The 27,935-nt window shown below is 37.9% G+C and overlaps 2 protein-coding genes across 12 annotated transcripts in view; one reads left to right on the forward strand and one right to left on the reverse strand.

Moving 5' to 3' along the window:
- The window catches only part of ACTL6A (actin like 6A), a 65,572-nt gene extending 56,906 nt beyond the window's left edge, over window positions 1–8,666 (forward strand). For all 6 annotated transcript variants that reach the window (XM_072807480.1, XM_072807476.1, XM_072807475.1 and 3 more), the window contains 6 exons: window positions 1,470–1,531; window positions 1,798–1,912; window positions 2,062–2,142; window positions 4,290–4,385; window positions 6,842–6,928; window positions 8,189–8,666. In XM_072807480.1, coding sequence (XP_072663581.1) covers window positions 1,470–1,531; window positions 1,798–1,912; window positions 2,062–2,142; window positions 4,290–4,385; window positions 6,842–6,928; window positions 8,189–8,269 — 522 coding nt within the window. In that variant the 3' untranslated portion in view covers window positions 8,270–8,666. The remainder of the gene's footprint in view (window positions 1–1,469; window positions 1,532–1,797; window positions 1,913–2,061; window positions 2,143–4,289; window positions 4,386–6,841; window positions 6,929–8,188) is intronic.
- A 347-nt stretch (window positions 8,667–9,013) lies between these two features.
- MRPL47 (mitochondrial ribosomal protein L47) overlaps window positions 9,014–27,935 on the reverse strand; it is a 30,975-nt gene continuing 12,053 nt past the window's right edge. For all 6 annotated transcript variants that reach the window (XM_072807482.1, XM_072807483.1, XM_072807485.1 and 3 more), the window contains 4 exons: window positions 19,987–20,083; window positions 14,607–14,737; window positions 12,927–13,022; window positions 9,014–9,240 (listed from right to left, as the gene is read on the reverse strand). In XM_072807482.1, coding sequence (XP_072663583.1) covers window positions 9,117–9,240; window positions 12,927–13,022; window positions 14,607–14,737; window positions 19,987–20,083 — 448 coding nt within the window. In that variant the 3' untranslated portion in view covers window positions 9,014–9,116. The remainder of the gene's footprint in view (window positions 9,241–12,926; window positions 13,023–14,606; window positions 14,738–19,986; window positions 20,084–27,935) is intronic.

Here is a 27,935-nt window from a genome sequence, read left to right on the forward strand (position 1 = left end):
GTTTTTTAATAGAATGTGAGCGGTTTATTATTTTTTTTCAAGATTTTATTTGAGAGAGAGAGTGTGAGCATGAGCGGGGGGAAGGGCAGAGGGAGAGGGAAAAGCAGACTCCCCACTGAATGTTGGGGATGCATTCCAGGACCCCAAGGTCATGAACTGAAGGCAGATGCTTAACCAACTGAGCCCACCTAGCACCCTGAGCGCGTATATATATATATTTTTTTTTCTTTTTTTCAGATTTTATTTATTTATTCATGAGAGATGAGAGAGAGAGAGGCAGAGACACAGGCAGAGGGAGAAGCAGGCTCCATGCAGGGAGACTGACATGGGACTTGATCCCGGATCTCCAGGATCAGGCCCTGGGCTGAAGGCGGCGCTAAACTGCCGAGCCACCTGGGCTGCCGCTTTATAGTTTCAATGATATTTTACAATAAAAAATAATAGCTTATTTTTAGAGGAAGGGCTATTTTTTGTATTTGTCAAACAAGTTGTCTCAACAAACTACTGCATTCATTTACATTACTATGATAAGACCTGGAAAGAACTTTGATTTTGGAGTAAAAGCAAACATTATGTTATTCTGTTCATTTTTTTGTCTAAGATAATAGTTTTAGTCTGTAGAGACCTGCTAGTATGGCTCAGTTATGTTCTTTTTAACATCAGTCAGCCATATTAAAAAAAAAATGTGTCATTAAAAAAATGTCGTGTTAAAAAAATGTGTCATAGTAAGGAGCCAGTAAGATTCTCTTTACCAAAAATCCATCTCCGAACATATAACTTAGAGGAGGAGAGGTTAGTAAAACCTCTCACACCGCAATGTACATTCATTTCTAACAGTAAAAGGCTATGAAAGTCATAATTTGTCAGAGGTATATCCTGTCTGATATTTTTTTACACCTAAAGATAAAGATTTTTTGTGGATGTTTAGTAGAAGGAAAAATTGTGAAGATGATTAACAGTTTGTCTAGATATTAAATGAGATTTTTCATTAGCAGCCCAGAGGTTGTATTTATTTCGTAGCAAAATTTTTAATTGTTTTATACTCTGTGCAGTCATTAAAAATTACATAAGATGCCATATATGTGTATATGTATACATTACATATTCAGATAATCTTGCATCTAAGTCTAGGCTTATCTTTAAGGAAAGAACAGTGTTCTGAAACCAGTTTTGTTATGCAGGACAGGTATGAGGGTTCCTGATTTTTTTTTTTTATCTCATTATTGTTCCATAATTACTGTTAATTTAAATGTCATATAATTTAGTTTCTAATGCAGATGTTTAGAATTGGGTTTCTTGATACTCTGAGTCCTTGCTGGATAGATTTATACCCATGAAAGGACTTTGCCATCCAGGAACATGGTCCAGTTTCATTAAGTATTTCAAATATAATATTACAAAAGTATAGATTGCAAAGACAAATCTCCATAACCTTGTTTCTTAAAAACTTTTTTTTTTTTAATCCATAGTGTGTTATCCAGGATTTTCAAGCTTCAGTACTTCAAGTATCAGATTCAACTTATGATGAACAGTATGTTTTCTTATCTATAAGATTTATAATAGCTCATTAAAACCTTCATACTAATCTTCTCAACACTGAATACTTCATAAATGAGGAGAGAAATATGATTTATTTAGTTAAAGAATTGCAGAATACGCTTAACTGGTCTAAAGGTAAAAAATTATGTTAAATATTGAATAACAAAAGATATTCTGCTTTCTTAGAAGTTGATAATTTCTTAGTTTATAATTTCGAATAGGATTCTGTCTTTTGTTTAATGTTTACTATGTTTTCAGAGTAGCTGCACAGATGCCAACTGTTCATTATGAATTCCCTAATGGATACAACTGTGACTTTGGAGCAGAGCGGTTAAAGATTCCTGAAGGATTATTTGACCCTTCCAATGTAAAGGTATGAAAGCTTGATTCATAATTTGCATGGCTTGTCCTGTATATGTGAAGATCTTGTGTAATTATAAAACCTAAATAAGACTGCCTAGATATTCTTGGGTATGTTGTTTGAAGTTCTTCTGTGGACTACTCATTTTTATTTTGTTGTAGGGGTTATCAGGAAATACAATGCTGGGAGTCAGTCACGTTGTCACTACAAGTGTTGGAATGTGCGATATTGATATCAGACCAGTAAGTGTCAGCCTCCTGCTTATGGTATAAAGGTATTTTTTAGGGTAAGAGAGTGCTCCCAGATCAATATTTAATTAAGTTGGCAACTTTGACCCTTGACTTTGAAATCTATTTTAGAGTATGTAAAATCATGAAGTACTAGAAAAGGAAAAATCCAGAAATCTAGAGCTATGGTGTCCAATGTGGAAGCTACCAGCCACATGTGACAATTTAAAATAAGTAAAAATTTAAAATTCTGTTCTTCAGCTGCACTAGCCACATTGTAAATGCAGCTAATGGCTACTGTAGGACAGTGCAGATAGGGAACATTTCTGTCATCACAGAAAGTTTTTTTTGGATAGTGCTCTTCTAGAGATTTCCTAAAATGTGACAAACCAAAATAAATATTATTGGTGACTTTTGTTGTATATAGTTTTGCTACTTTTATTGTTCAGAAAGGTGTGGGTTTAAATTACGTTATAACTTTTACATGGAGCTTAGAGGATCAACCTTCATATTTTTTGTGCTTTGCCAAGTTTTAAATGCTAGCTCCATATTATATACATAGTATTTATTAGATCGATTATATCTTATTTAAACCCTAGATTCAATTTGTAGCCAACATACTGCCTTAAAAAATTGAGTTAATTCATTTGCTTAGAGCATAGTACCAATAGCTAGGGATGTATTAAAAAACACTTTCAAGGGATCCCTGGGTGGCGCAGCGGTTTGGCGCCTGCCTTTGGCCCAGGGCCCGATCCTGGAGACCCGGGATCGAATCCCATGTCGGGCTCCCGGTGCATGGAGCCTGCTTCTCTCTCTGCCTGTGTCTCTGCCTCTCTCTCACTCTCTCTCTCTGTGTAACTATCATAAATTAAATAAATAAATAAATAAATAAAATTTAAAAAAAAAAAACACTTTCAAAAAAAGACTTTTGGGTGGCAATGAAAAATGTTCTATATTTCAGCTAGCACCTAGCAAACACATGGTGCTTCTAAGACAATAGGGATGTGCACACAGATTTTTAACACACACTCAAGGCCACTTTGGGGGAAGGCAATTAAATTGAATTATACTTACTATAAGAGTGTGATAACTTTGTTTTTAGTGAGATTTCTCCCTTAATTAACAAATACTGATTGCAGAGGACGTGCTTCTATATTCCATTTTCTCTTTTAAAAGTTAGAGGATTTAGATATTTGGAATAAATTTTTAAAATATGAACTTAGCCATTAGAAAGCATACAGGTTGACATGTATATTAACTAACAGAATTAAAAAAAAAACTTTAAAAAGCAGGCTGACATTTAGCTTTCTGATACGATACATACATGCAAATTAGAGGTTGTAAGTAGGAACTGCTTGTAAGTAGGGACTCAGTTTTTTGGGGTGGATTTTGAAAAAAAGTCCCTATGTGGTTCGATGTATACCCCTGCAAAAGAGAAAGGTAACAGTCATTTTGGTCAGGGATCTTATTAGATTATGCACTGTCATAATCATTAAATAATCTTCACTGTCTAATTTTGAATACTTCTAGATGAGCATTCCAAGGTGAAGGTATAAAACATACCTCTACTAAATATTGGCAGCTATCTGCCAAAAAATTATGATTGGGTTTTAGTTTTAGAATAATTGCTTTAAATTAGTGGTTCTTAAGCCTTAATCCACATTAAATCATCTGGAGGGTTTTTTGTTTTTTTTTAAGATTTATTTATTGATTTTAAAGAGAGGGGAGAGCACACACGCAAGTGGAGGCAGGGGCAGAGAGAATCTTTAAGCAGACTCCCTGCTGAGCACAGAGCCCCAAGGCGGGGCTTCATCCCCTGAGCCTTGTGATCATGATGGGAGTTAAAACTGCATTGAATGCTCAACCGACTGGGCCACTCAGGCGCCCCAGAATCATTGGAGTTTAAAACTAACAAAACCTTTGCCTGGCTCCACCCCTGGATTTTTATTTAATAGCCCCCAGGCATTGATGTCCTATAAATTCCCTAAATGAGTTGAATGTGCAGCGAGGATTGGGAACCACTGGATCAAGCTACTAGATCTGTATAGAAGTAAGAAAATTAAAAAAGGGAAAATTGTAGAGGAGGATATACTATTAGTTGTAGTTGTATTTAAAACTGTTGGAAACATTTGGAACTAATATATTTTTGTTTTTTATCCTAGGGTCTCTATGGCAGTGTTATAGTGGCAGGAGGAAACACGCTAATACAGAGTTTTACTGACAGGTTGAATAGAGAGCTCTCTCAGAAAACTCCCCCAGTAAGTTTTGTTTGTTCTTTAGTGGTATTCTTCAGTCGTATGTGTCATCACTGGTAGAATCTTATAGATTAAGGTTTGTTTTTCAGTAGTAGATTGATACTTTGTGTGTGCCTAACATAGTATTACCTAAATAAATAGCCCTTGTGGATTAAATTGTATATAGATGACATCTTTTCATAGAGGACTTTTGTACTATTTGGATCTTTTATTCATTGATTCCATATTTAAGTACCTTTAGTCTGCTAGGCACTAGGAATATAAAATATAGTCCCTGCCCACAAAGGGCTCAGTCTGCTAGGATGAATGGACGTGCATAAAGTTTAACATACTAAGTGGTGTTAGTATGTCATGAACCACTCCAGGGAACACTGTAGATCAAGCACTTAACTCCCTCATGAAGAAGCTGTATGAATGAATAGTTCAACTGGTTGGTAATTTATGAAAGGCTATCTAGGTGGAGGGAATATCCTGTGCAAACCAAGAAGGGAAGATGGCATATTCCAGTATTTCAGCGTAGTTGGCTTATAGTCTGTGCAGAAGTGGGAAGGGTGATATGGCTGGAAAGATAGATGGTGTATTAATTTCCTAGGGCTGCCGTAACAAAGTATCACAGACTAAACTGGGTGGCGTAAAACAACAGGAATTTGTTTTCTCTGTTCTGAAAGCCAGAAGTCTCTCTCTGAAACATACAGATGAGAATTCTTCTTCTTAGCATCTGACTGTCTGCCAGGAATCCTTTGGTAGTTATTGGATTGGAGCTCCAACACTTCCATCTGTCTCCATTGTCATAAGGCAGTCCTCTTCTCATGGATCTGTTCTTTTCATTATAACTCCCATCCAATGGATTAAGGGCCCACTCTGTTCCACTATGACCTTACCTTAATTTGTATCCTAATTATATTTGCAAAGAACCTATTTCTAAATTAGGTAACATTCACAAGTACCAGGGATGAGAACTTCAACATATCTCTTTTGGGGATATAATTCCACCCACAAAGATAGGTACCAGGTCTTGTTGCTTATTAATAGTGAACTTTTGGGATGAAATTTGGCAGGACTGCAGAGCTCCTGTGTTTGTTTTAAAAAAGATCACTGGGTACACTGTGACAACTTGTAAAAGGATTTTAAAAGGATTAGAAGAATGTGGTTTGAGGAGAAGGTCTGGTACATACTGATAACAGAGTAGTAGTCATAATCTTTATATTTTAAAACTTCTATCAAGTAGTTTTTTATATGTTACTCTGGACTAGTAGTTATAGTAAACGAAATGTATTAGGAGTTACATGGGCCCTAATGTTATCCATAGAATTTGTATATTCGGTAGTCTTTTTGTTTCTCATATAAAGGAACATTTTACATATGGCACATTTATAATTGTTATTTAAATACTAATATAGGTACATGATTAACACCTGATTACTACATTCTTGGAGTATATGGTCTGATCTGGAAAAGACCTTAATTATATAGTACTAATTACTAGGTTTGGTAGGAAGTCCCAGAGTAATGACTGTCAATCTGGGCTGTCCAAGATCTGGTCAAGAGCAGTTAATTATCCTGGTCATTTAGGAGGCAATTAAAGATCAATGCAGTAACAAAAAAAATTTCATTGCAACAGATATCAACCAGTTCCTCACCTATAAAAATCCATATTCATTCCTCCTGCACCTAGTACCTCCTCCCTTCCATATTCCACGCCCAAAAAATACACAGTTTTCCACTGTGTAAGACTCAAACTGTGTGCTTGTATTAAAAAGCAGGGAAATATCAACAATTTGAGAACTATCCCCAGAAACAAACTCCTAGGTAGAGGGAAAAATCTCTTGATGCAGGGAGATAAGGATAGGACTAAGCCATAAAACCATGTTTATCAAGAAAGTGTGACTTCAAACTATAAACACTAATTTTGGAGGAAATCCGTATGAATCAAAAAATTAACCTGAAATTAGATGTCTGTATTTTGATTTGGAAGTGGAGGAGGGTGGAGTGACCCAAGATAGGACGGATTAGGACAGCATGAAGGCCTAAAAATGTAGTAGCGATCAAGTTGAGGAGGACAACAGGAAAGGTGGCAGGTTGGGATGATAATTAGATTTGATGTTGGAAGAAATGAAATGGTGTATGAAGCACTTAACACAGTACCTGATTTATAGGTAAGTGTTCAGTATGTCTTTGCTATTCTGGGATATAAACTGTGAATGTCATACTTTTTAATTGCAGTTTCCTAAGGTTTATATAATTTATTGTCAAATATTATACTTTAAGGCCACAAAGTATTTTTATGAAAGTACTTTATATAGTAATTCAGCCATGCGTACTATTAGCCTAGCTGTTACAAAATAATCATGTATTACCATTATTTGAAACAGTTACTAGGCAGTCATCAAAACTAAATTTTCTGAGTTGAATCACCCATTCTTAATTTGATTGTACTAATACTTCTCTCTCTATTTTAGAGTATGCGGTTGAAATTGATTGCAAATAACACAACGGTAGAACGAAGGTTTAGTTCATGGATTGGTGGCTCGATTCTAGCATCTTTGGTTAGTAGCTAAACTACTTTGAAAAACAGTCTATTGAATCATTTAACCTAAGTGTACCAGTGAGTATAGTAAAAGATTAAAAATAATTCCAGGGCATCCATCATCTTTGTATTTTACAACTATCAAATGAGGAGAGGACTTAATAGCAGTTCCACATGTTCTGATTTAACAAAATGCTTCCGTGCCTAATCAGTGGCTATTTGTCAGCCCAGTTTCAATTTCCCTTCTCTAAGAAAAGTGGGAATTCAACTTACTTACTCCTGCCTCTTCTCATACTCCCATTGACACTGGTCAGGACCTCTCTGTAGCACAGTTAAATTCAATCATTCCTTCTCAGGTCCAGGCTGTTCCCTGGCCTCTTGGTGAGGTGGAGGAAGTCAGGAGTTGGCTTTGGGGGCAAATGGTGAAGTCATGATGCTGGATTTTGCATGTTACTTAGATGGTGCCTGCCTTAAATCAGGAGATAAAGTTCTTGTACTTACGTGCACCCTAGACTTGGAGGATTTTCCCTTCACCTCACAGCAGCCAGAGTAAATGTCATGAAGTACTTACACTGAACATTTTTAAGCTAATAAGTGTTTGTAGCTGTCTACTTATATATTTGTTCTATTTCCAATCTTTTTAATAGATCTTTTTTAGATCAAAACAGGCTACCATGCATGAATCCACTTGAATAGAGTCCATCTTAGGGAATGGATTTGTCCTACTTTATGTTTTATTAATAATGTAGCCGAGGCTCCTTCCTCGTTGGGTCATTTTCCTCCTTTCCACCTTCTATAGCGCCTATATACTATTGTGTGTGTACTTGCAAAACTTAGTCCTGATGGATGAGCACTTTTGGGATCTAAATGCTGCCATTAGTCAAGTGCCAGAACAGCTCTTCAATTCGGTACTGGGATCAAGCCTTCCAACAACAGTTTCTATTGTTGTCATAGGTTGGCAGCGAGCCATAATAGCTAAACCCCCCATCTTCCTGTCTCTAAAGCCTCGTGACAGTTTGAATAGGAATAGGAAGACTTAATATTCTTTCCAAATTGTGTCTGTGGTGTTCTGGAGGAGGGCAGAAATAGAGGAGTAACGGAAGACTTATTTTGGGGGGAAGGGCTTAAGGGTTCTTTAAAGATTAGGAGTTGTGAAGGTATTTATTTATTTATTTATTTATTTATTTATTTATTTATTTATTTATTTATTGGTGAAGGTATTTAAAAAGTATTTTCTAATAAAAAGGCACAATATATAACTTTTCTTTCCATTTTACAGGGTACCTTTCAGCAGATGTGGATTTCCAAACAAGAATATGAAGAAGGAGGGAAACAATGCGTAGAAAGGAAATGCCCTTGAAGAGAGTTCCCAAAGCTCTTCCTTCCTGTGTCACCTTAAGTTTCATAGCTTTAGTATACTCAGGAAAAGAATGACCATCTTTTGTAGAATGTTTATACATTTTTGCATATTTCAATTTCCACTTAAAATTTTTAAGGCTTTAACTGGCTCTATAAATTAAGATAAGTTTGTGCTTTCCTTGAAATGCACTTATTCTTATTACAAGCATTTTATAATTTTGTATAAATGTCTATTTTCTCTAAATATTTTGCTTTCAGTAAAAGCTTTCCAACTCTGTTTAGTATGTTAATTACCAGTCATTGGTAGAATTGGTTTTTATTGACTAGTAAAACTTACTGCCTATGCTTTTTATCTTAGGCTTGCAAAATTAAATAAAAATTATTAGCCATTCCAGAAATACTTTTTTGGATTTTTGTTGTGTTGTGACTTCCCTACTTTAAGGACTAAATGTATTTATCATGATTTTGAGTGAAAGTACTCCCTGTTTCTTAACAGAAATATCCACACCCCCTTTATATGCTATTAGCCAAATAGTAAAAATGTTACCGGAATCTCTGCCTTTGCTGTAACCAGTTGACATCACTTTCCCGCTCTAAGGTACAGGTGGTATTAAGTCTGCTTAGATGCCAGAATTTATAAAGTGGGTATTTGAACTTTATACCTGATTTTTAAAAAATCTTGGCAGAAGTATGACCACTCCCAGAGTTAGCATGCTATATTAACAATTAAAATAGTTGATAGTCATTTGACTAAAAACACAATTTCTTTATATAAATTAATACATATTTACTTTTGTATATAGACTGTTATCCAAGGAAAACAAAATGGCAACTTGAACTCAGACATCTTAGACTTGACTTGACTTCTGGGCTTCAGAAAGATGTGGAAACTTTTCCTGAAGAAATTTTTCTTTCTTTTTCTCTAAACTTTTCTTTCTTGCTTCAATGCGGGCATGTTTCTCAAGTCTCAGTCTAGAATAATAAAAGCATAAGAGCAATTTACACACAAATATTCCCCTGTTATTCAGTACCATCAAAATATGTCCAAATCAATTACTGAAAAACCCAAATCATGCCAGCCTCCATATTAGGTGTGTCATGTAGACTATTAAACTTGAAAATCACTGCAAACCTACACAAGTCAAAGATGAACATGAAATCAAAACCATCTGTAACCCTATACCAATTCCTCTCTTTCCAACCTGAAAAGAATGAATAGAGCTTGTGAGCCTGTAAGAGACTGGGCTACCTCTCTATATTTTATTTTAAAAGCACTAGTTTTAAAAAAAAAAAAAATATATATATATATAAAAGCACTAGTTTTTACTGAATACGATAGATTTTTTTTTTGTATCCTGAGAATACATCCTGAGAGTTTTAGGAATTCCCCTAATTCCAAATAGCACTCAGTCTACCATATCATTTTTCCCTGCAACATAGAGAATAAAACTGTACTAAGAGATGATGCTTAGGTGCTAATTAGACTTGCCGCTCTCTATGTGAGTTTGCTTCTACTCACGCTCAGCATCCCAGAGCGTGAAGCATTTGTGCCTCAGCTAAATTCTTTCAACCTCTAGGGTCACTTATGAATCAAAATTGCAAACAATAAATTCATGGATGTCAAGCCTCTACTGTACTCGAGTTGATATTTTCCAGGAAATTTTATTGATCACTAGGCAAAAGTTTATAAAACGAGAATTAAGAGAGATGCGGTGAATATCTTAATATGCTAGTGCTGTGAGAGAGGTCAGAAATTTGAGACTAATTCCATTTGGGTGAAGACCAAAATAAATGTATATTTTAAAAAATATGAGCTATTTTGTAAGTTAAATATAAAAGCTAAGCAAAGCTGAAATCATATTAGTCACTCTATTAATCAATCTTTGCTCCAACTAAATTTTGACCATAAAAAAATAATAAACCCATATGAGAGAATAAAGGTTAGCTATTCTTAAGACTATTCAGAAGATTATGCTTCATGCTCTGAAGGTAAGGCTAAGAAATTTAGTTTCAAAAACAATAATTAGAACATATATAAGGCGTGTAAGAGTGACACTGGATTAATAAATTCTCACACATTATTTTAAAAGTATTTATAGCTTCCACCTTACATGAATAAGAAGACAAAAGAGCCAAATAGCACACTAGGCTTGGAGAAATCGTGGAGGGAAAAAGGATACATAAACTTCTTCAATTGCTTATCATCATGAACTGGGCCTTAAAGTGTGAGTAATGGAGATTTCAGACTTGTAAATAAAGGAGCAGCAAAAGAGGGGAAAATGAGCAAGACTGTTCAGGAAACAAGGAGAAGGTCTGCCTTTTATGAAGGATAAACAGGTAACACTTAAGTTGTGGAAATGGTGGGAAGGAGTTGGGATTTGTTCTATAAACTTTTCAACAGTGCTGATGTGATAAAAAGGTTTGAGGAAAATTAGCCAGGAAGCAATATTTGAATGGACTGGAGTAAGGAAGATGTTCAAGAATTCATTTTGAGGGGATCCCTGGGTGGCTCAGTGGTTCGGCGCCTGTCTTTGGCCCAGGGTGTGATCCTGGAGTCCCGGGATCGAGTCCCGCGTCGGGCTCCCGGCATGGAGCCTGCTTCTCCCTCTGCCTGTGTCTCTGCCTCTCTCTATCTGTGTCTATCATAAATAAATAAATCTTTAAAAAAAAAAAAAAGAATTCATTTTGATGAAGAGGGAATGCACTAGGGCAGAGCCGGAGTAAAGGAAGACGCAGACCTGCAGGCAGAATTAAAGACTGACTGCATCTAAAGGACTGCTGATGAAAAGGACGAGGGATGCTTAATGCCCATGTAGAATGGATGTACCATATCAAGGGGTTCTGGACCTATTTCCACTGATGGTGGTCCCCCCAACCAAGCAATTCTCAGACACAAGCAGAATGTCTGAGACGTCAACTTAATTCTAACACTACCTAGGTGGGAATTGCATCAGAGGCTGTCAGCTGCGCTCAACAACCTGCTACAGCCTGGAAATTCGCACAACTCCCTCTCCCTTCTTGAACTTCAGATGCTAGTTCCAAGTCCAGGTGGTTGTCTGTACTTCTGATGGGCTGGCTATAACTCAGGCTCCCAAGACCTGCTCCTTAGTTTTGACTAATTTGCCGGAGTCACTCACAGAATTCAAGAAATCCCTTTACTCACTAGATTATTTTTTTTTTTACTCACTAGATTATTGATTTATTATAAAAGGATAGAAAACTCTGCATACAGACAGAAGAGGTGCATAGGGCAAGGAGGAGTAGGGCGTCCCCCTCTCCAATCACCAAGTGCCACTCACCAACAGGGAAGCTCCCTGAACCCTGTCCTCTTGGGTTTTTATGGAGGATTCATTACAAAGGCATGCGTGCGTGATTAAATCATTGGCCACTGGCAACTGATTCACCTCCAGCCCCCTTCCTCTCTCCAGAAATCATGGAGTGGGCCTGAAAGTTTCAACCATCTATTGGAAGGTGGTTCCTCTAGCAACTAGACCCCATCACAAGGTGCTCTCCAAAAGTTATTAACATAACAAAAGACACTCCCCATCCCCACAGGGGTTTTAGGAGCCCTGTGTCAGGAACAGAGGAAGACGAAATCCATACTTTTTATTAGAAGTCACATTACAATAGATCAAATTGGAAATAAGGAGAGGCAGCTGGTTTGATGAGAAAGATGAAAAATTTAAACTATGATTCTAAAATATACCATAAGATCTGAAAGTCCAGTTTAAAAGATGTATTTTATTTTTTAAGCGTATGTATGTATGTATTTATTTATGGTATGGAAATATCATCTTGGGAGAGAAAGTAAGTTTTTAAAGAACTCCTGATGAAAGTAGACCATATGATCTAAGGCAGTTGTTTAAAAGCTGTGGGTTTTTTATGCTGCCAGAATTTACTTAAATTTCCAGCTGCTTTCCTGCCTTGAATTCTGATCTCTAGCCAGTAACCTTGATGTTCTCCCCACCCCGCTTCTCTCCGCAGCCACTGCCATGGGAATTGAGCAGCACACTTGACCTGAAACCACAAATTTGCCAATTCTCTCCCCTTCCAATTGCAGTTTGGATTCTGTCTGCTTTTGGATGTGGATCTAGTGTTCTAAAATAGCTGTTTTCTAAAATCCTTCTTTGTTTTTATTATTATTAGCTGCGGTCTTATGGAACCACTTCACTCTACTATTATAACATAAGTCCTATATATATATTCTCCCCATTGAATAATAAACCCAATGAAGAAAAAAAATTTTATAGAAAATATTTGGAAATCAACATTCTGTAAGATAATATGACTTCAGATTTAATGCAGCAGGCTCCTCTCCTCACCCTAGCCCCTTTTCATTTCACCAACCTTGCAATAAATATGAGCTCATATGTTATGTAAAGTATTTGGATGTTCCTTTTCACATTAGAGAGGAATTTAATCATGTACTTACATAGAGATTGACGAACAGAAAGGCAATAAAAATTTTTGAAAGCATATACACTAGAATGTTAATAGAAGCTATTTCTGGATGGTGAGATTATGTAAGACTTTAATTTCATCTTTTCTACCTGATTCTTCTATTTTTTTCCATAACGAACATGTATTACTTATGTAAAAGCTTAACTTGTGTCATCTAATGAAAAGATAAGTTTCGTTATTAAGGGTACTGTGCTCACCTGACAAAACGTTCCACATAGGGCATTGCAAAGAATCGTTTCCTATTGTATCTTTTATTTAGGTACCAAGGTATAGGCCACTGCTTGAATTTGTGCCTGCCAAGAAAGCAAAAAGATATTGCCTTACTAGAAAATATTTAATATATTTTTCACTTTTTACAAACAGAGTTTCAGCCATCTTTGAGCTAAATATGTTTTCAGTAAAATGCATAGAACTGGCTTTTTTTTAAAACTGGCTTTTAAAAGATTTTACAGGGGTGCCTGGGTGGCTCAGTCGGTTAAGTACCTGACTCTTTATTTTGCCTCAGTCATGATCTGAGAGGGTCCTGAAATCAAGCCCTGAGTGCTCAGCACGGAGCCTGCTTAGGATTCTCTCCGTCTGCAATAACATTAGCATAATTAATATATTATGATATGCCATATGTTCTTTTTGACAGAAAAAAAACTTTTTAAGGAGCTCTGCATTTAAAAGGCTATCTTATAAATATCATAACATGCAATACTTATAACATGCAATAGAAAATTAGAGAAAAGGCATTGGAATTACAATGTTTGAGTTAATAAGCTACATTGGAAAGATGATATAATTGCTTTGTTCACTACTTTGTTTAGCTCTGGAAAAGTTAAAAGGAAAATTTTAAAAATCTAACAGAACAGCACTCATCCAGATTCTAATACTGACACAGATTCTCTCCTCTATTTCCACCCTTTCTTAATTGATCTCAACTGACTTAATCCAAATAAATATTAGTAAAAAAATAAAGTTTCTAGTTAGATGTTTTGGTAACTTTTCTCTTTTCTGTATTGGATTACACAGAGTACAGCTACTTCTCTACATTTGGCTCCAAGCAGCCCCATTACTGCAAACTCCATTAAAAGATCCTATCTAATGAGTAAGCACTATTATAACTTGTTTAATTTCAAGAGTACAGGGAAAGTCTCCAGCCACGCACAATGCCTTCTTCATTTTGCTGACCGATGTTTAAAATTCTACCAAGTACGCTTCCTTTTAGCAGCTTAATCCAAATGTAAAAAAGCCCTGGAAGAGACAGATTACACTGGGTCTTCTCAATTATTTATATTCAGATCCTTTCCCGAAGTCTGAAAGAACTTCAGGAACTAGAGGGACAAACGGTAGAAAGATGTTATGAAAATAAACGGTTTCATAATTTGGACTAGGGCTTTACCCTCATGGCACTGGGAGCAAACTCTGAAATGGGTTCATATGGCCTTATCCTTGAGAACTTCTTTTTTTTGTTGTTTTGTTTTGAGAACTTTTATAATTTCAGGTTCATAATGGGCAGGTATGTATCCTAAAAATTAGCCTCATGGTATTTATAACCCTTTGAAATTATATGTGCATGTGTACATTTTTCTAGGGAAAGGATCTATATAACTTTAATCAAATTTTCTAAAGGTCATATAACTGACATAAGATTAGGAACTACTGTCATAAAGAACAAGTAATTGAATCACGAGAATCAGGTGCCTAGCCTACCACATAATGCTACCTTCATTCATGTACTAGGGCCCCAAAGGGGCTTAGGGACCACTGTTTACATTGGATACATCTGTAATATATTTCATATGGTGAGACTTTTTATAAAAGATACTGGACAAGAGAGTGAGGCATAAGACTTCCACTCTCATCTTAGAAAAACCACAATGAAAACTATATACCAGATGATTCTTCCAAAGATGTCTCTTCTCCAAGCACCAGGTCTAGCTTTTTCTTGACCAGTCTGAAGAAGTCTTAGGGCATCTTCTCTTTCCTGGACAACTTTATCTAATGCATCCATGGAATCTATTACCTGGTAAGATAAGAAGATGTAATTTCAACAATCACCTACAACAAATATAAAAAACAAAAACAATCCCCCTCCCTCCCAAAAAAAACATAAAGACTATGCTACAGAAAACCTTAATGAGTATTTTTGCCAAAGAACCATTCTGTCAAATATTTCCTAAAAATCTTTTTGGCACAGGTATGCATACATGGGTGTTTATAATATTTTTTGTAATTTTTTAAAAGTTTAGTTTCATTTATTTTTTTAAAAGATTTATTTAGGGGATCCCTGGGTGGCTCAGTGGTTTGGCGCCTGCCTTTGGCCCAGGGCGCGATCCTGGAGTCCCAGGATCGAGTCCCACGTCAGGCTCCCGGCATGGAGGCTGCTTCTCCCTCCTCCTGTGTCTCTGCCTCTCTCTCTTTATGTCTATCATAAATAAATAAATCTTAAAAAAAAAAAGATTTATTTATTTGAGAAAAAGCGAGAACCTGCACATGCATGAGAGTTGGAGGAGGAGCAGAGGGAAAGAATCTTCAAGCAGACTCTTGCTGAGTGTAAGCCTGACTCAGGGCGTTATCTCACAACCCATGACATCATGACCTGGGCTGACACCAAGAGCCAGCTGCTGAACCAAGTGAGCCACCCAGGCACCCCAAAACTTTAGTTCATTTAAATGAAAATCTACTTAGCTCAAATTTCCACATATATGTATTAGTTTTGTTTGGCGTGGGATACACTTGCAGAGATTCCGTATGAACACCCAATTTGACTCCTGTTATTTCAAAATTCAATGAGCTATTAATTGATAACAGTTTGCTACTTTTTAATACTAAAATTCATGTTCTGGCCTCAACTAATCAGTGTCCCCTAACACACAGACACAGATGTTTTGACCTGTCAGCTGCTACTAATACAAACAGAATATCAGTCTACCCTGATCCTAATCTCCAAAGATCCATCAAGATGCAAGAAGATCCTATTAGAACCTCATCTATTTTTATCTCTTCACCACTTCTATTGAGTCTTACAATGCATATAATAATATATTGGCAAGATAATATATATATTTTTTATAAATGAATATTCATATTTGGGTACTATAATGACAGATAAGCTAAATTTTTTCATAGTTCTAAATACTGAGAGGCATTTTTAGCTGGTTATAGTATCCATGAGCATCATAACAAGTAGAAATATCGCATATACACATCTGTTTCTTGCAAGAGCCCTCAAAAACAGAAAGTGGGGAAGATTAGATTATAATCTTCTAGGGGCACCTGAGTGGCTCAGTTGATTAAGTTCTGACTTAATTTTGGCTCAGGTCATGAACTCAGGGTCATGAGATTGAGCCCCACATTAGGCCCCATGAGGAGTGTGGTACCTGCTTAAAATTCTCTCTCTCTCCCCCTGTACCCTCCCCTTTTTAAGTGCACATTAGAAAAAAAAAAAAAAAAAAGATAGTCTTTCAGATGGCTGTGGGACCCAAGAGATGTGAAGGCCACAAATTTAGACCACCTCATACACTGCATTCAGCTCACACTCAGTGCTTCTGTTCTTGCTTCTTCAATTAAAGTCACACTGAGCAGCTGAAGCCACGTGTAATTCCTCTTTACTACATGAATTTCTACAAAATCTCTGAAAAATAAAAGATGGGTAAGAATGGTGAATCCTATTTTGAAGACACACTTCAAAGAGTAAAGAAACAAGATTGGTCAGGGTCTAACACAAAGGTGTAGCCTTTAGGAACTTAGTAAGCCTGGCTGTTAACGGACTACATTAGAGTTCTCCTTACAAGGTTACTTCTCGGGCTCCTAACTGAAATCTAATGTTAGCTTACAAAGAAAGTAAACGGCTATTCAGTCCACAAAGCTAACATCTGATTACTCATGTTCATGCCACCAGAGGAGAAGGAAAATCAGAAGTATCAATGAGATACACTTTATTCAAAACAAATCAACCTAAAAAAGCTTTCTTTCCTTTCTAGTTTAACTATTCCAGAGCCAAGAGTATCCTTACACACTTCCAAATCTTCAGTTTATATCTTAAATTAAGAATAATTATTTTAAAATATTTTTCTTGATAAATTTTCCTTCGTAGTATGTCACAAAACACTGAGAAGACTCCATACATTTGAGGCTTAAAAAAAATTGCTTCTAGTTTATCTGGAGAAATGTTCATTATTTTTGGATTGTACTTATTCAGAGATAGGTCCACATATAGGACCTATGGAGATGAAGTTCACATCAAAATATATATTTTTTAAACCAGGGAGGGGAGATATTCTGAAGTTTAAGAATTTTAGAACAAGCAAAAGCAAAAGCTTTTCCACCAAATAAATAGCCAATGCACTTTTACTAAGACTCTCTAAAACGTAACTTTCCTTAACAGAATTAGCAAATATATCTGAAAATAAAATCTCAATACTTTATAAATATTGTGTAGCAATGAGGAAACTTACCACCCAGATCTTAGTTTCTAAATACATCGTTCTCCACTAAAAGGAATCAGGGTATTCTTCTGTAAAATGACTGATTCCAGGTCTGGGGCAGGAAAAGTACAAAACAAATCCAGAATACTTGCTATGCCTCATGAAAGAATGATAAGAGCACAGGGGCCAGCTTGAAGGGACTCACATTGGCCATTAAATCTGGGATGATGATATTAAAGAATTATAACTCACTGAATAAAATTGGAATTGAGGAGTCTGCAGTGATAGGAAAGGAAGAAAGAGGAGGGAAAACCATTTCTTACAGAAAAAAGCTAACCAATCAAAATAGAATGAATCATGGAATGAGAAAATCACCATTTAGCAAACATCATAGTAAAAACTGATCAACAGATGCAAAAACTGGTGAGTCCAAGTTTGAAGAATTACAGTATACTTACATGATTTCAATACAAAGAAAAATTAGTAACTATATACACAGTGGAGAAACCTGGCAGAACCACACTAACAAAATTATTAATGTGAACATCAGTAATACACAAAAATCCCCATCCTGTGCCCAATATGCACTGTGAAGAATACAGTATCACTTCTATGATATTTCTGATTATATGATCCAATCATAATGTATAAATATTATACAAATCCAAATTGGCCTAGACTCTTTAAAAATGTGAATGTCCTGACACACAAAGAAAGACTGAGTATCCAGATTAAAGGAGGCAAAAACTGAAAACGAATAATCCTGGATTTTCTTCTGCTATAAAGGATGTTAGGATAACTGATGAGAGAGATCTGTGGATTAGATAATAGTACTGTATCAGTGTTAATTTCCTGATTTTGAAAATTGTACAACAGTTATATAAGGAAATATCCTTGTTTTTTGGGCAACATATATATAACTATTTATGGATCAAGGGACATCATGTCTCTAACTTTTAAACTTCTGAAGAAAAAATGTGTTATTTAGAGAAGGAAGCAGAGAAGGATAAAGCAAATGCGGTAAAACATTCACTGGGGGAAACTGGGTGAAAGGTACCTCTATACCACTCTTTTTAACTTTCTGTCAGTCTCATGTTAAAATAAAGTTTAAAGAAACAAATATGCTATGGATTTCAATTTTCACTAAGTCAGAATAACTTCTTCCTAGTTAGGGTAAATAACTGAAATTTTATGCACTAGCTTCTTAGACTCTGGGCAGGGATATCAGGTCCTCTCTTAGAGGCAGCGTGGCAGTCACAGCTGTTGAATAGTGCAGAGAAAGCAAAGCGGAGCACAGCTGAGGCCAGGCAGAAAGCTGAGCTCCACTCTCATGGACTACTTACTATGGTACAGACACATCAACAAAGAGCTGCCTTCACAAGCAATCCAGGCAAAAATCCCTGAGAAATCTAATGAAATAAAACAAACAAAAAAAAGTCTATATGGAAGAACTAGCTTAAACGTGGACGGTGTGACACATGAAAAAGAAGAGGCAGATCTACATATACAGACAGGGAAAGATACCCAAGATATACTAGGTAAGTGGAAAATGCAAATGTCAGAAGAGTTTATACGGCATAACCAAATTAGATGAATTATTTATTGTAAATAAAAATAATGAAGCACACTTCTACATGCAGAGAAAAACCCTGATGGACAAATAGGAAACACGCAGAACTAATTACCTCTAGGAGTGGAAATAATGAACCTAAGGGATTTTTCTTTCTTTTTTTTTTTTTTAAAGATTTTATTTATTTATTCATAGAGATGCAGAGAGAGAGAGAGAGAGAGGCAGAGACACAGGCAGAGGGAGAAGTAGGTTCCATGCATAGAGCCCGACGTGGGACTCGATCCAGGGTCTCCAGACCACACCCCAGGCTGCAGGTGGCGCTAAACCGCTGCGCCACCAGGGCTGCCCTCTTTTTTTTTTTTTTAAAGTAGGCTCCATGCCTCACATGAAGCCCAATGTGAGCTTGAACTTACAACCCTGAGATCAAGACCTGAGCTGAGATCAAGAGCCGGATGCTCAACTCAGGTGCCTTGGGATCTTTTTTAAAGATGAAGAAAACCCAATTTGAACAACAGTTGACCTTCTCACAGTAACGTGAATATTCTTAACACTACTGGAATACACATTTAAAAAAGACTAAAAAGGTAAGTTTGGTGTTATATGTTTTTTACAATTAAAAAAAGAATGTATTAAAAACTTTGACCTAGGGACGCCTGGGTGGCACAGTGGTTAACCATCTGCCTTTGGCTCAGGGTGTGATCCCGGAGTTCCGGGATCGAGTCCCACATTGGGCTCCCCGCAGGGAGTCTGCTTCTCCCTCTGTCTATGTCTCTGCCCCTCTCTCTCTGTGTCTCTCCTGAATAAACAAATAAAATCTTAAAAAAAGAAACCAAACAACTTTGACCCATTGGTAAGGAAGTAGTTAAATCGGAACTAGAAATATAAAATGGATAGCTACTTTAAAGAGTTGGGCTGTTTCCTAAAACATTAAACATAAATTTACCTTACAACTCAGCAATTTTACTCCTACGTATTTATTCAAGAGAAATAAAAGCATGTGTCCACATATCTGTTGAGGTCTGCAGGTGGGAATGGGGAGTGACTACAGATGGGCATGACACTTTATTTTTGGGTGATAGAGATGTTCTAAAATAGTGATGGTTGCACAACTCTGTACATTTACTAAAAATCAAACAAATTTTAAAAAAGAAATTTACTTGCCAAGAAATGTAGGAACCATACATTTACATATTTTGGCTTTTTTTTTTTTTTTTTTTTTTGTCATATTTTGGCTTTTATCCCACACAACAGTCTCCAGCCTCCCATAAATGTTACCTTTTCTAACCGCTCCGGACTTGGCATTGGCAATCTCTGCCGCTTGGCCTCCTGCTCTAGAGTTAGGAGCATGTTTCTTTCTTTCAGTAGGACATACCTATAGCAAAGAACACAAAGCTTGTGATGCTATTCTATGGCTACATTAAGGTTATAATTTTTTTAAAAGATTTATTTATTTTATAGAGACGCTGAGTAAGAGACAGGGAGCAGGGGGAGGGGCAAAGGGAGAGAATCTTCAAGCAGTCTCCCTGCTGACTGCAGACTTTGATACTTAACCAACTGGGCCACCTGGGTGCCCCTAAGGTTGTAATTTTTGACATCAAAACTGATGATCTGTACTCAAAAGTCCTTTAGAAATCTCGATTTACAAAGTATCATTACAAAGAATTATCCTTTAAACACAGCTGTATTGATTCTTACTCATTTGTTTAATAAGTTTTCCACATGCTACATACTGTACTAAGTGCCAAGAGTTATAAAAAAATAAAAACCAGTCCCTACATTCCAAGTGGAAAGAGAAGGGGTGGCTCAGTTAGTTGAGTGCCTGCCTTCAGCTTGGGTCGTGATCCCGGGGTCCTGGGATCAAGCCCCACATCCGGCTCCCTGCTCAGTGGGGAGTCTGCTTCTCCCTTTCCCTCTGCTGCTCCCCCTGCTTATGTGCTCGCTCTCTGTCAAATGAATGAATAAATAAAATCTTAAAAAAAAAAAGTGGGGAGGGCAGCCCGGGTGGCTCAGCGGTTTAGCGCCACCTTCAGTCCAGGGCCTGATCCTGCAGACCCAAGATAGGATCCCACATGAGGCTCCCTGCATGGAGCCAGCTTCTCCCTCTGCCTGTGTCTCTGCTTCTCTCCCTCTCTGCCTCTCATGAATAAATAAATAAAATCTTAAAAAAAGAAAAAGTGGGGAGAGAAGATGAAAGATAACATTTATTCAGTGCCTATGATATGCTAGGCAATGTGCTAAGCATTTTATATATATTACCTCATTTAGTTCTCACAACAACCCTTTGAGGTGGGTACTATTTCCACTCTAAAAGAAAAAAGTAAAGCTGACAGATGCAAGGTATTCTGGAGGCACATAGCAAATTCAAGATTCAAATTCTAGACTCCTTATGTGTATAATTCTTTTTATTTTTACTCTACTATGCTGCCTCAGAAATTGTAATGTGATGTGGTATACTGAGTGGTACAGACAAGCAGCAGAATTAAGTGGGAAGGCGGCGACACATCTCTTCCAGCTCAGATGATCAAGAGATCATCTCTTCAGAGAGATGGAATTTGTTAGGCTGGAAAGGAAACCAAAGCAAACATAACCAAAGGCACCAAAGTGGCAGAGCTGAAGCAGGGATAAGTTTGTGAATACATCTGTTTGAGATTTAGAGCTGGCAGAAAGGAAAGGAAATAAATGTGGAGGGCACTGAAAATGACACAAAGGCATTGGGGTATTTTTTTTAAAAGATTTTATTTATTTATTCATGAGAGACAGAGAGGCAGAGACATAGGCAGAGGGACAAGCGGGCTGTGCAGGGAGCCTGATGTGGGACTCGATCCCCGGACCCCAGGGATCATGACCTGAGCTGAAGGCAGATGCTCAACCACTGAGCCACCCAGGGGCCCCGGCACTAGGGTATTTTAAGCTATAGAAAAAGATGATTTGGGGGAAGGGGTTGGCAGAAGAGAAATGATCTGGTTTTAGCCAAGATGAATGCTAAACAGCTCTGACCATCCCTTTCCCAATACCCTATAGTGACAGTGCTTTCATACAACTAATATTTTTTTAAAGGTTTTATTTATTTATTCATGATAGAGTGAGAGAGAGGTGGAGACACAGGCAGAGAAAGAAGCAGGCTCCATGCACGGAGCCCGATGTGGGACTTGATCCTGGGACTCCGGGATCATGCCCTGGGCTGAAGGCAGTCGCTCAACCACTGAGCCACCCAGGGATCCCACAATAACTTTTCTATAATGAATCTGTACTGCTCTACACATAACACTTCTGATACCAAATGAAAGGTTTTTTCCATCCTGACGCCAAATACATGTTGACTTTTTCTTTTTTTTTTTTACATGTTGACTTTTTCAACACCACTTCTCTGACACTATCTGTAGAGCCAGATTCCACAGATTTAAAGGTTCAGTCTCAGAAGACTGTCCCTCTACTTCACATGCCAATAGCAAGTTCCAGGACCCCCATACATTTGACTGACAACTATGAATTGGGGTTTCCGTGGCCATATGGGAGATCTCCCCAAACTTACTTTTTTCCAAACTGCACTGGACAGCTACGGCTCTAACATTGCCAAGATAAAATGGGATTGGCTTAGTATTTTCAAACTTCCAAACGTTATCAGGAATCTAAAATTGCCTCTCTGCAAAATATAATTTCTAGACTAACAGGCAAACAATTAAAAAGCAAACCCAGAGATTTGCTGAAGAATTTAGCATAGTCATTCCAACACAACAATCTGGTCTCTCAGATTAATAATTAGTCCACATCCTTGTTGGATCAAATTAAAATTTGATTTTAATTTACCTAATTGGTGGGCAGCCCCGGTGGCGCAGCGGTTTAGCACCGCCTGCAGCTCAGGGCGTGATCCTGGAGACCCAGGATCGAGTCCCATGTCGGGCTCCCTGCATGGAGCGTGCTTCTCTGCCTGTGTCTCTGCCTCTCTCTCTCTAGCTGTGTCTCTATGAATAAATAAATAAAATCTTAAAAAAAAAAAAAAAAAGAAAGCAGATTTCTCACTGTAATTGATCTGTGGAGTACATATTTTAGTACTCGAACTGATAAGGATAGCCACTATCTCTCTGCTTTCACTTGGGAAGAATGGAAAATACATCTGGACAGTAATGCCCCAGGGCTCTATAATGCTACAGAGGCCTTCTTACTTTCACAAACCTTAAAAACTGATTTAGATGATAATAGTTTTCTGTTGGCTCTGCTTTCTTATAATATGTAGATGATTTGCTTCTCACTCCCTTTCTCAAAACTCTGCATAGGAAGACAACATCTGTTACAACTTCTGGTCTTAAAGGGACATAAAGTCTCCAAAGAAAAACTGCAGTGTGTTCAAACTTAGGTTTGATACTTAGGGCACCTGATCTTGGAACAAGGACATTTGGATCCAGGTAGACTTCAAGACATCTTGAATTTCCCTAAACCTAAAACAAGCACCAATTACAAGGTTTTCTTGGACTTGCTGGCTACTGTTGGAAATGGAAACCCAAAATTCTCTCTTATGATTCAAACTCTATATGCTTTACTAAAAAATGACAAACTTGACCTTATTTTTATTTTTTTTTATTTTTTATGATAGTCAGAGAGAGAGAGAGAGAGGCAGAGACACAGGCAGAGGGAGAAGCAGGCTCCATGCACCGGGAGCCTGACGTGGGATTCGATCCCGGGTCTCCAGGATCGCGCCCTGGGCCAAAGGCAGGCGCTAAACCGCTGCGCCACCCAGGGATCCCCCAAACTTGACCTTATTATTTGGAATGGTCAGGAAGACACAGCATTTGGAGCTTTAAAAAAAAAAGCCTGGCCTCAGATATCATAATTATCAACTCTCCTTTTTCCTCTTTGTAAGAGAGAAGGGAATGTCCTTGGGAGTACTCACCTAAAAACATGGGGATCATCATCAACCCACGGGGTATTATAGCTAACAACTAGACCCTATGGCAGGGGATCCCCCTCGTCTCAGAGCTATTCCTGCCACCACCCTTAAGTTAAGGCCACTGAAGAAATAATAATCCCCTTTAACCATCCTTTTATTTTGGCCAAGGGTAAAACCGCAAACATACCAATAGCCTGTTTGCCTTTCTAGTAGCTCATGACCCTGGAATATTATGGAAATAAGGTTTCCTTACCTCCAATGGGGATAAAATTAAAAATAACTCCTATGTCCAAAATTTATTAGATGCCACACTTTTACTGGCTGCTCTGGCTATTATTAAGGTTCCAGGGGATTCCAGACTTAAGTCCCTGGAGGCCAAAGGAAACCACCTCACTGATATTTCCACCCAAAAGGAAATCAACAGCCAAACTTCTGTCATGGTCCAAAGGGATGTTTCCCAAACGATAATTTGGAAAAAAGTTATCAGAAATATCCAACAATTGCTCCAGAAAGGGAATAACAATACTAGAAACTTAGTAAGTGTTCCATAAGAAGAGAAAACTCTGGTTTGAACCAAGTAATAATCCTGCCCTACCAGAAATTCTTAAATTCCCACTTCTTACCACTGTACATGCATTAAACCAGTGGTCTAATGACGCAACGACAGTATACATGAACCTACAGTGAGGGTGGGGGGAGAGTGGGGACACAAAAAGTGCCTACCTCATTTGTTCCACCTGCCCAAAATAGAATACAAGGAAACCAGTTCACACAAATCAATTTCATACATTTTCCCTGTTTCATGGATATACATGTTTTAGTCTTGGTTTCTATGTTTTCTTACTGGACCAAAGCTTTCTCTTGTAGATAGGCCAATGCTTCTTTTGTGACTAACACCGTTAGAAAAAGATTATCCCTACCTGTGATAGGGATAATCAACAGTGATTAGGGGATGCACTTTACTGGTTAGGTGCTTCAAGAATTCTGTGCTGTATGGCTGGTTTTACAACACTTTCACTGTGTATATCATCCTCAATTCTTAGGGTGGCTGATGCACTAACAGCATTGTTAAGACTCAACTGGCAAAATCTGTAGACACCCTCCAAATACCTTTACCAAAAGCATTGCTATTAGTCCTTCTAAATCTCAGATCTGCCTTTTTTGACACTTCATAAACTTTTACCCTCTGAGATAGTCACAGGACATTCAATGTACTTGGCTTCTGCCTCCTTCGACCCATAATTGATAGAAGATCTACATCAATATTATAAAGACCTAATTACTTCCATTAAAAGTAACCACACTTTGGGGATCCCTGGGTGGCTCAGCGGTTTAGCATCTGCCTTCGGCCCAGGGCGTGATCCTGGTGTCCCGGGATCGAATCCCACATCGGGCTCCCTGCATGGAGCCTGCTTCTCCCTCTGCCTGTGTCTCTGCCTCTCTCTCTCTTGCTCTCTCTCCCTTTCTCTCTCATGAATAAATAAAATATTGAAAAAAAATAACCATGCTTTGGTAGAGCAATCTTCTCACAGTGCACTCCCTGGAGATGACTACCTTAAGCATCACACTTTGCAACCTGAAGATTTTGGCTTTTGAAAAAGACACCTTCAGAAAGACTCTCTTCAACCTCATGCCATCAAATCCAAGGAGCAGAATCCTATATTCACATGACACATCTAGAGAAAGCACTAAACAATGACTGGACCTGCACACCATCTAGTGACTTGAGAATATAAATTTCCTGGAATTGAAGCAGACTTGTGATAAGACAGCTTTCTCTACATGTCTAGACCAGGCCTGCATACCTTTTCCTATTTGGTTCTACTATCTCTTTTGTGGAAAGAAAATACTCTTGTGCATATTTCCCAAATGCTTGCAAAAGGGGGAACCTCTTTTTTTTTTTTTTTTCATTATGGCCTTCAGAAACAGCCTCATCATGATCTTGTGACAAACTACTTTTTCACTTGCTTTTTCTGAAGAGTTAGAAGGTTCAGAATTAACAAGTCTTTCATCTAAACTATTATCTGATTCTGGATTCTTTTCCAAATTCATGATCTTTAAATATGTAACCTTACAGGTTGTATCACTGGATAGTATCTGTTTTCAAACAGTTCTTTTAAGATAATACTGTTTTAATGCAACTTTGAAGTTTTGCTATTTTTTGCAAAAGTTAACTATCACTTCGTGTTTACACCTGCACTATATCTTCCAAAATACACTTGATTGATTCTTCCAGGGTGTTCTTGCAGTATCCACTATTTTGCTTTCATGACCACTTTAAGTGAAGACTTGCAGGAGGCATACATAACTCTGGGTTTGCCTCTGTAGGAGAACTTTTCTCCTCTAAATTGGAATAACTACCAATAAATATTTTTGGTTGAGGACTTTCAGACCTAGGGTCTTAGATTAAAATCATGAAAACAATTTTGGATTGTTATTTCTTATATTTTGTATAGTTACTTTAAATTTTTGTATTTGTTGCCTGTTAAACTTTTGTAAAAAATGTACCCAGACATGTGGAAGAGAGCAGAGTAAAGGATTCTAGGCTCATCCACGGATATACCTAGGTAACATCCACCTCAGTGTTAATAACCCAGAAAACAACCTGAAGACTGGCAGAACAGATTTTCCACAGGTAAACGTAGAGAAGAGGCCACATTGAAGAGGGTAGAAAAGGTGGAGACGCAGTGAAGAGCCAAACAAAGCCATGGGACTATCTGTAAAAGGGACAGGTTGGACACAGAGAGGGGAGAAGAGCAGACCCTAAGCCAGGCACCCCAGGCATGGAGGACCCATCCTGGGAAGATGAATCCCTGTAACATTTGCCTTTGAGAAGCAGAGGGGCTTAATTTCTAAAGGTCTTACAATCACTGGGGTTTAACACTTACAACTTTAAAAATCCACAGGCTTGGGTCCAAGAGACTTGAGGGTGAAAGGACCTGTTTGAAAGACTCCTAGGGTCTAATTTCAGGGCCTATGCTGGAGGGGCAAGGATCTTAGGGAGACTTGTCTATGAACAAAGGAATCTGCAGGCACTATTTCCCTCCCCTACTCCCCAGCCTAGATACATGGACACCTACAAGAACTAGTGTGGTGCAAACACTCTCCATCTAGCTTGCTAATAGTGTGCCTGGCCCCCATCTATTTCTGCAGATCTACTTCCTCCAACCTGGCCTCCTCCCACAGCAGACCTGTGCAAACTCTACTAACCCCATGTACCTGCCCCTGTGTTCTTCTGTGGACTTGCTCCCTCCAGCTCTCTCACTAGGAGTCCATCCAAAATGGTGCCACAAGCCTGGCAGTGTGCAAGCAGCCCTGACAGGGGTCAGCACCAACCCAAATTGACTACTATCTGGAGGAGAGAGGAAGAAAATAACCACACACACTAGTTCCACTGTGGTCCCAGCAATGAACTGAGAGCAGACATCTGGCATGACTGTAGATCTTGCCCAACAATGCTTCTTAGGGGACAACAGGGAGAATACCTTGTTGTTCAGTGCAGCTGCAGCTCTGGTGAATGTCTGGTCTGACCCAACTCAAGTCAAGGTGGCCCCAGACAGCCCACTAACAGCACAGGGACCAAACCCTGCCACAACACACAAAGTGAATCATTGTAGATGATTAGACTGACAATCCAAACACATGTCGGCCACAAGAGTAGGGTGCATGCAACACACATAGGAAAATCCCTAAATTGCCAGGTTCTGGTGAACAGGGAACATTGCACTGTAGGGCACCATAGGACCTCTTCTTCATAAGGCCACTACTTTCAAGAGTAGGAGATGTAGCTACTTTCCCAACACACTGAAACAGAAGCAGAGAGTTAGACAAAAATGAGGAGACTGAGGAGTAAGTCCCAAATCAAAGGACAAAATCACAGCAAGAGATCTAAATGAAACAGACATAAGTAATTTTCCTGACAGAGAATTTAAAGTAATGGTCATGAAGATACACACTGGATTTAAGAAAAAATGGAGGGCCTCAGTAAGACCCTCAACAAACAGAGAGAAAGTACAAAAAAGAACCAATCAGAGATGAGCAACTCAATAACTGAAATTAAAAACACACTGGAGAGAATAAATAGTAGACTACAGGAAGCAGAAAAACAGATGAGTGATCTGGAGGACAGAGTAATGAAAAGCAATCATGCTGAAAGGGAAAGAAAAATGAAAATAGTTAGGGAACTCAGCAATACCATCAAGCATAATAATATTCCCATTATTGGGATCCCAGAAGGAGAAAAGAGAGAAAAGGGAGCAGAAAAGTTATCTGAAGAAATAATACCTGAAAACTTCCTGAATATGTGGAAGGAGACAGAAATTTATCCAGAAGGCAGAGA

The sequence above is a fragment of the Canis lupus genome, chromosome 31, assembly GCF_048164855.1.
Source record: "Canis lupus baileyi chromosome 31, mCanLup2.hap1, whole genome shotgun sequence".
Taxonomy (NCBI): domain Eukaryota; kingdom Metazoa; phylum Chordata; class Mammalia; order Carnivora; family Canidae; genus Canis; species Canis lupus.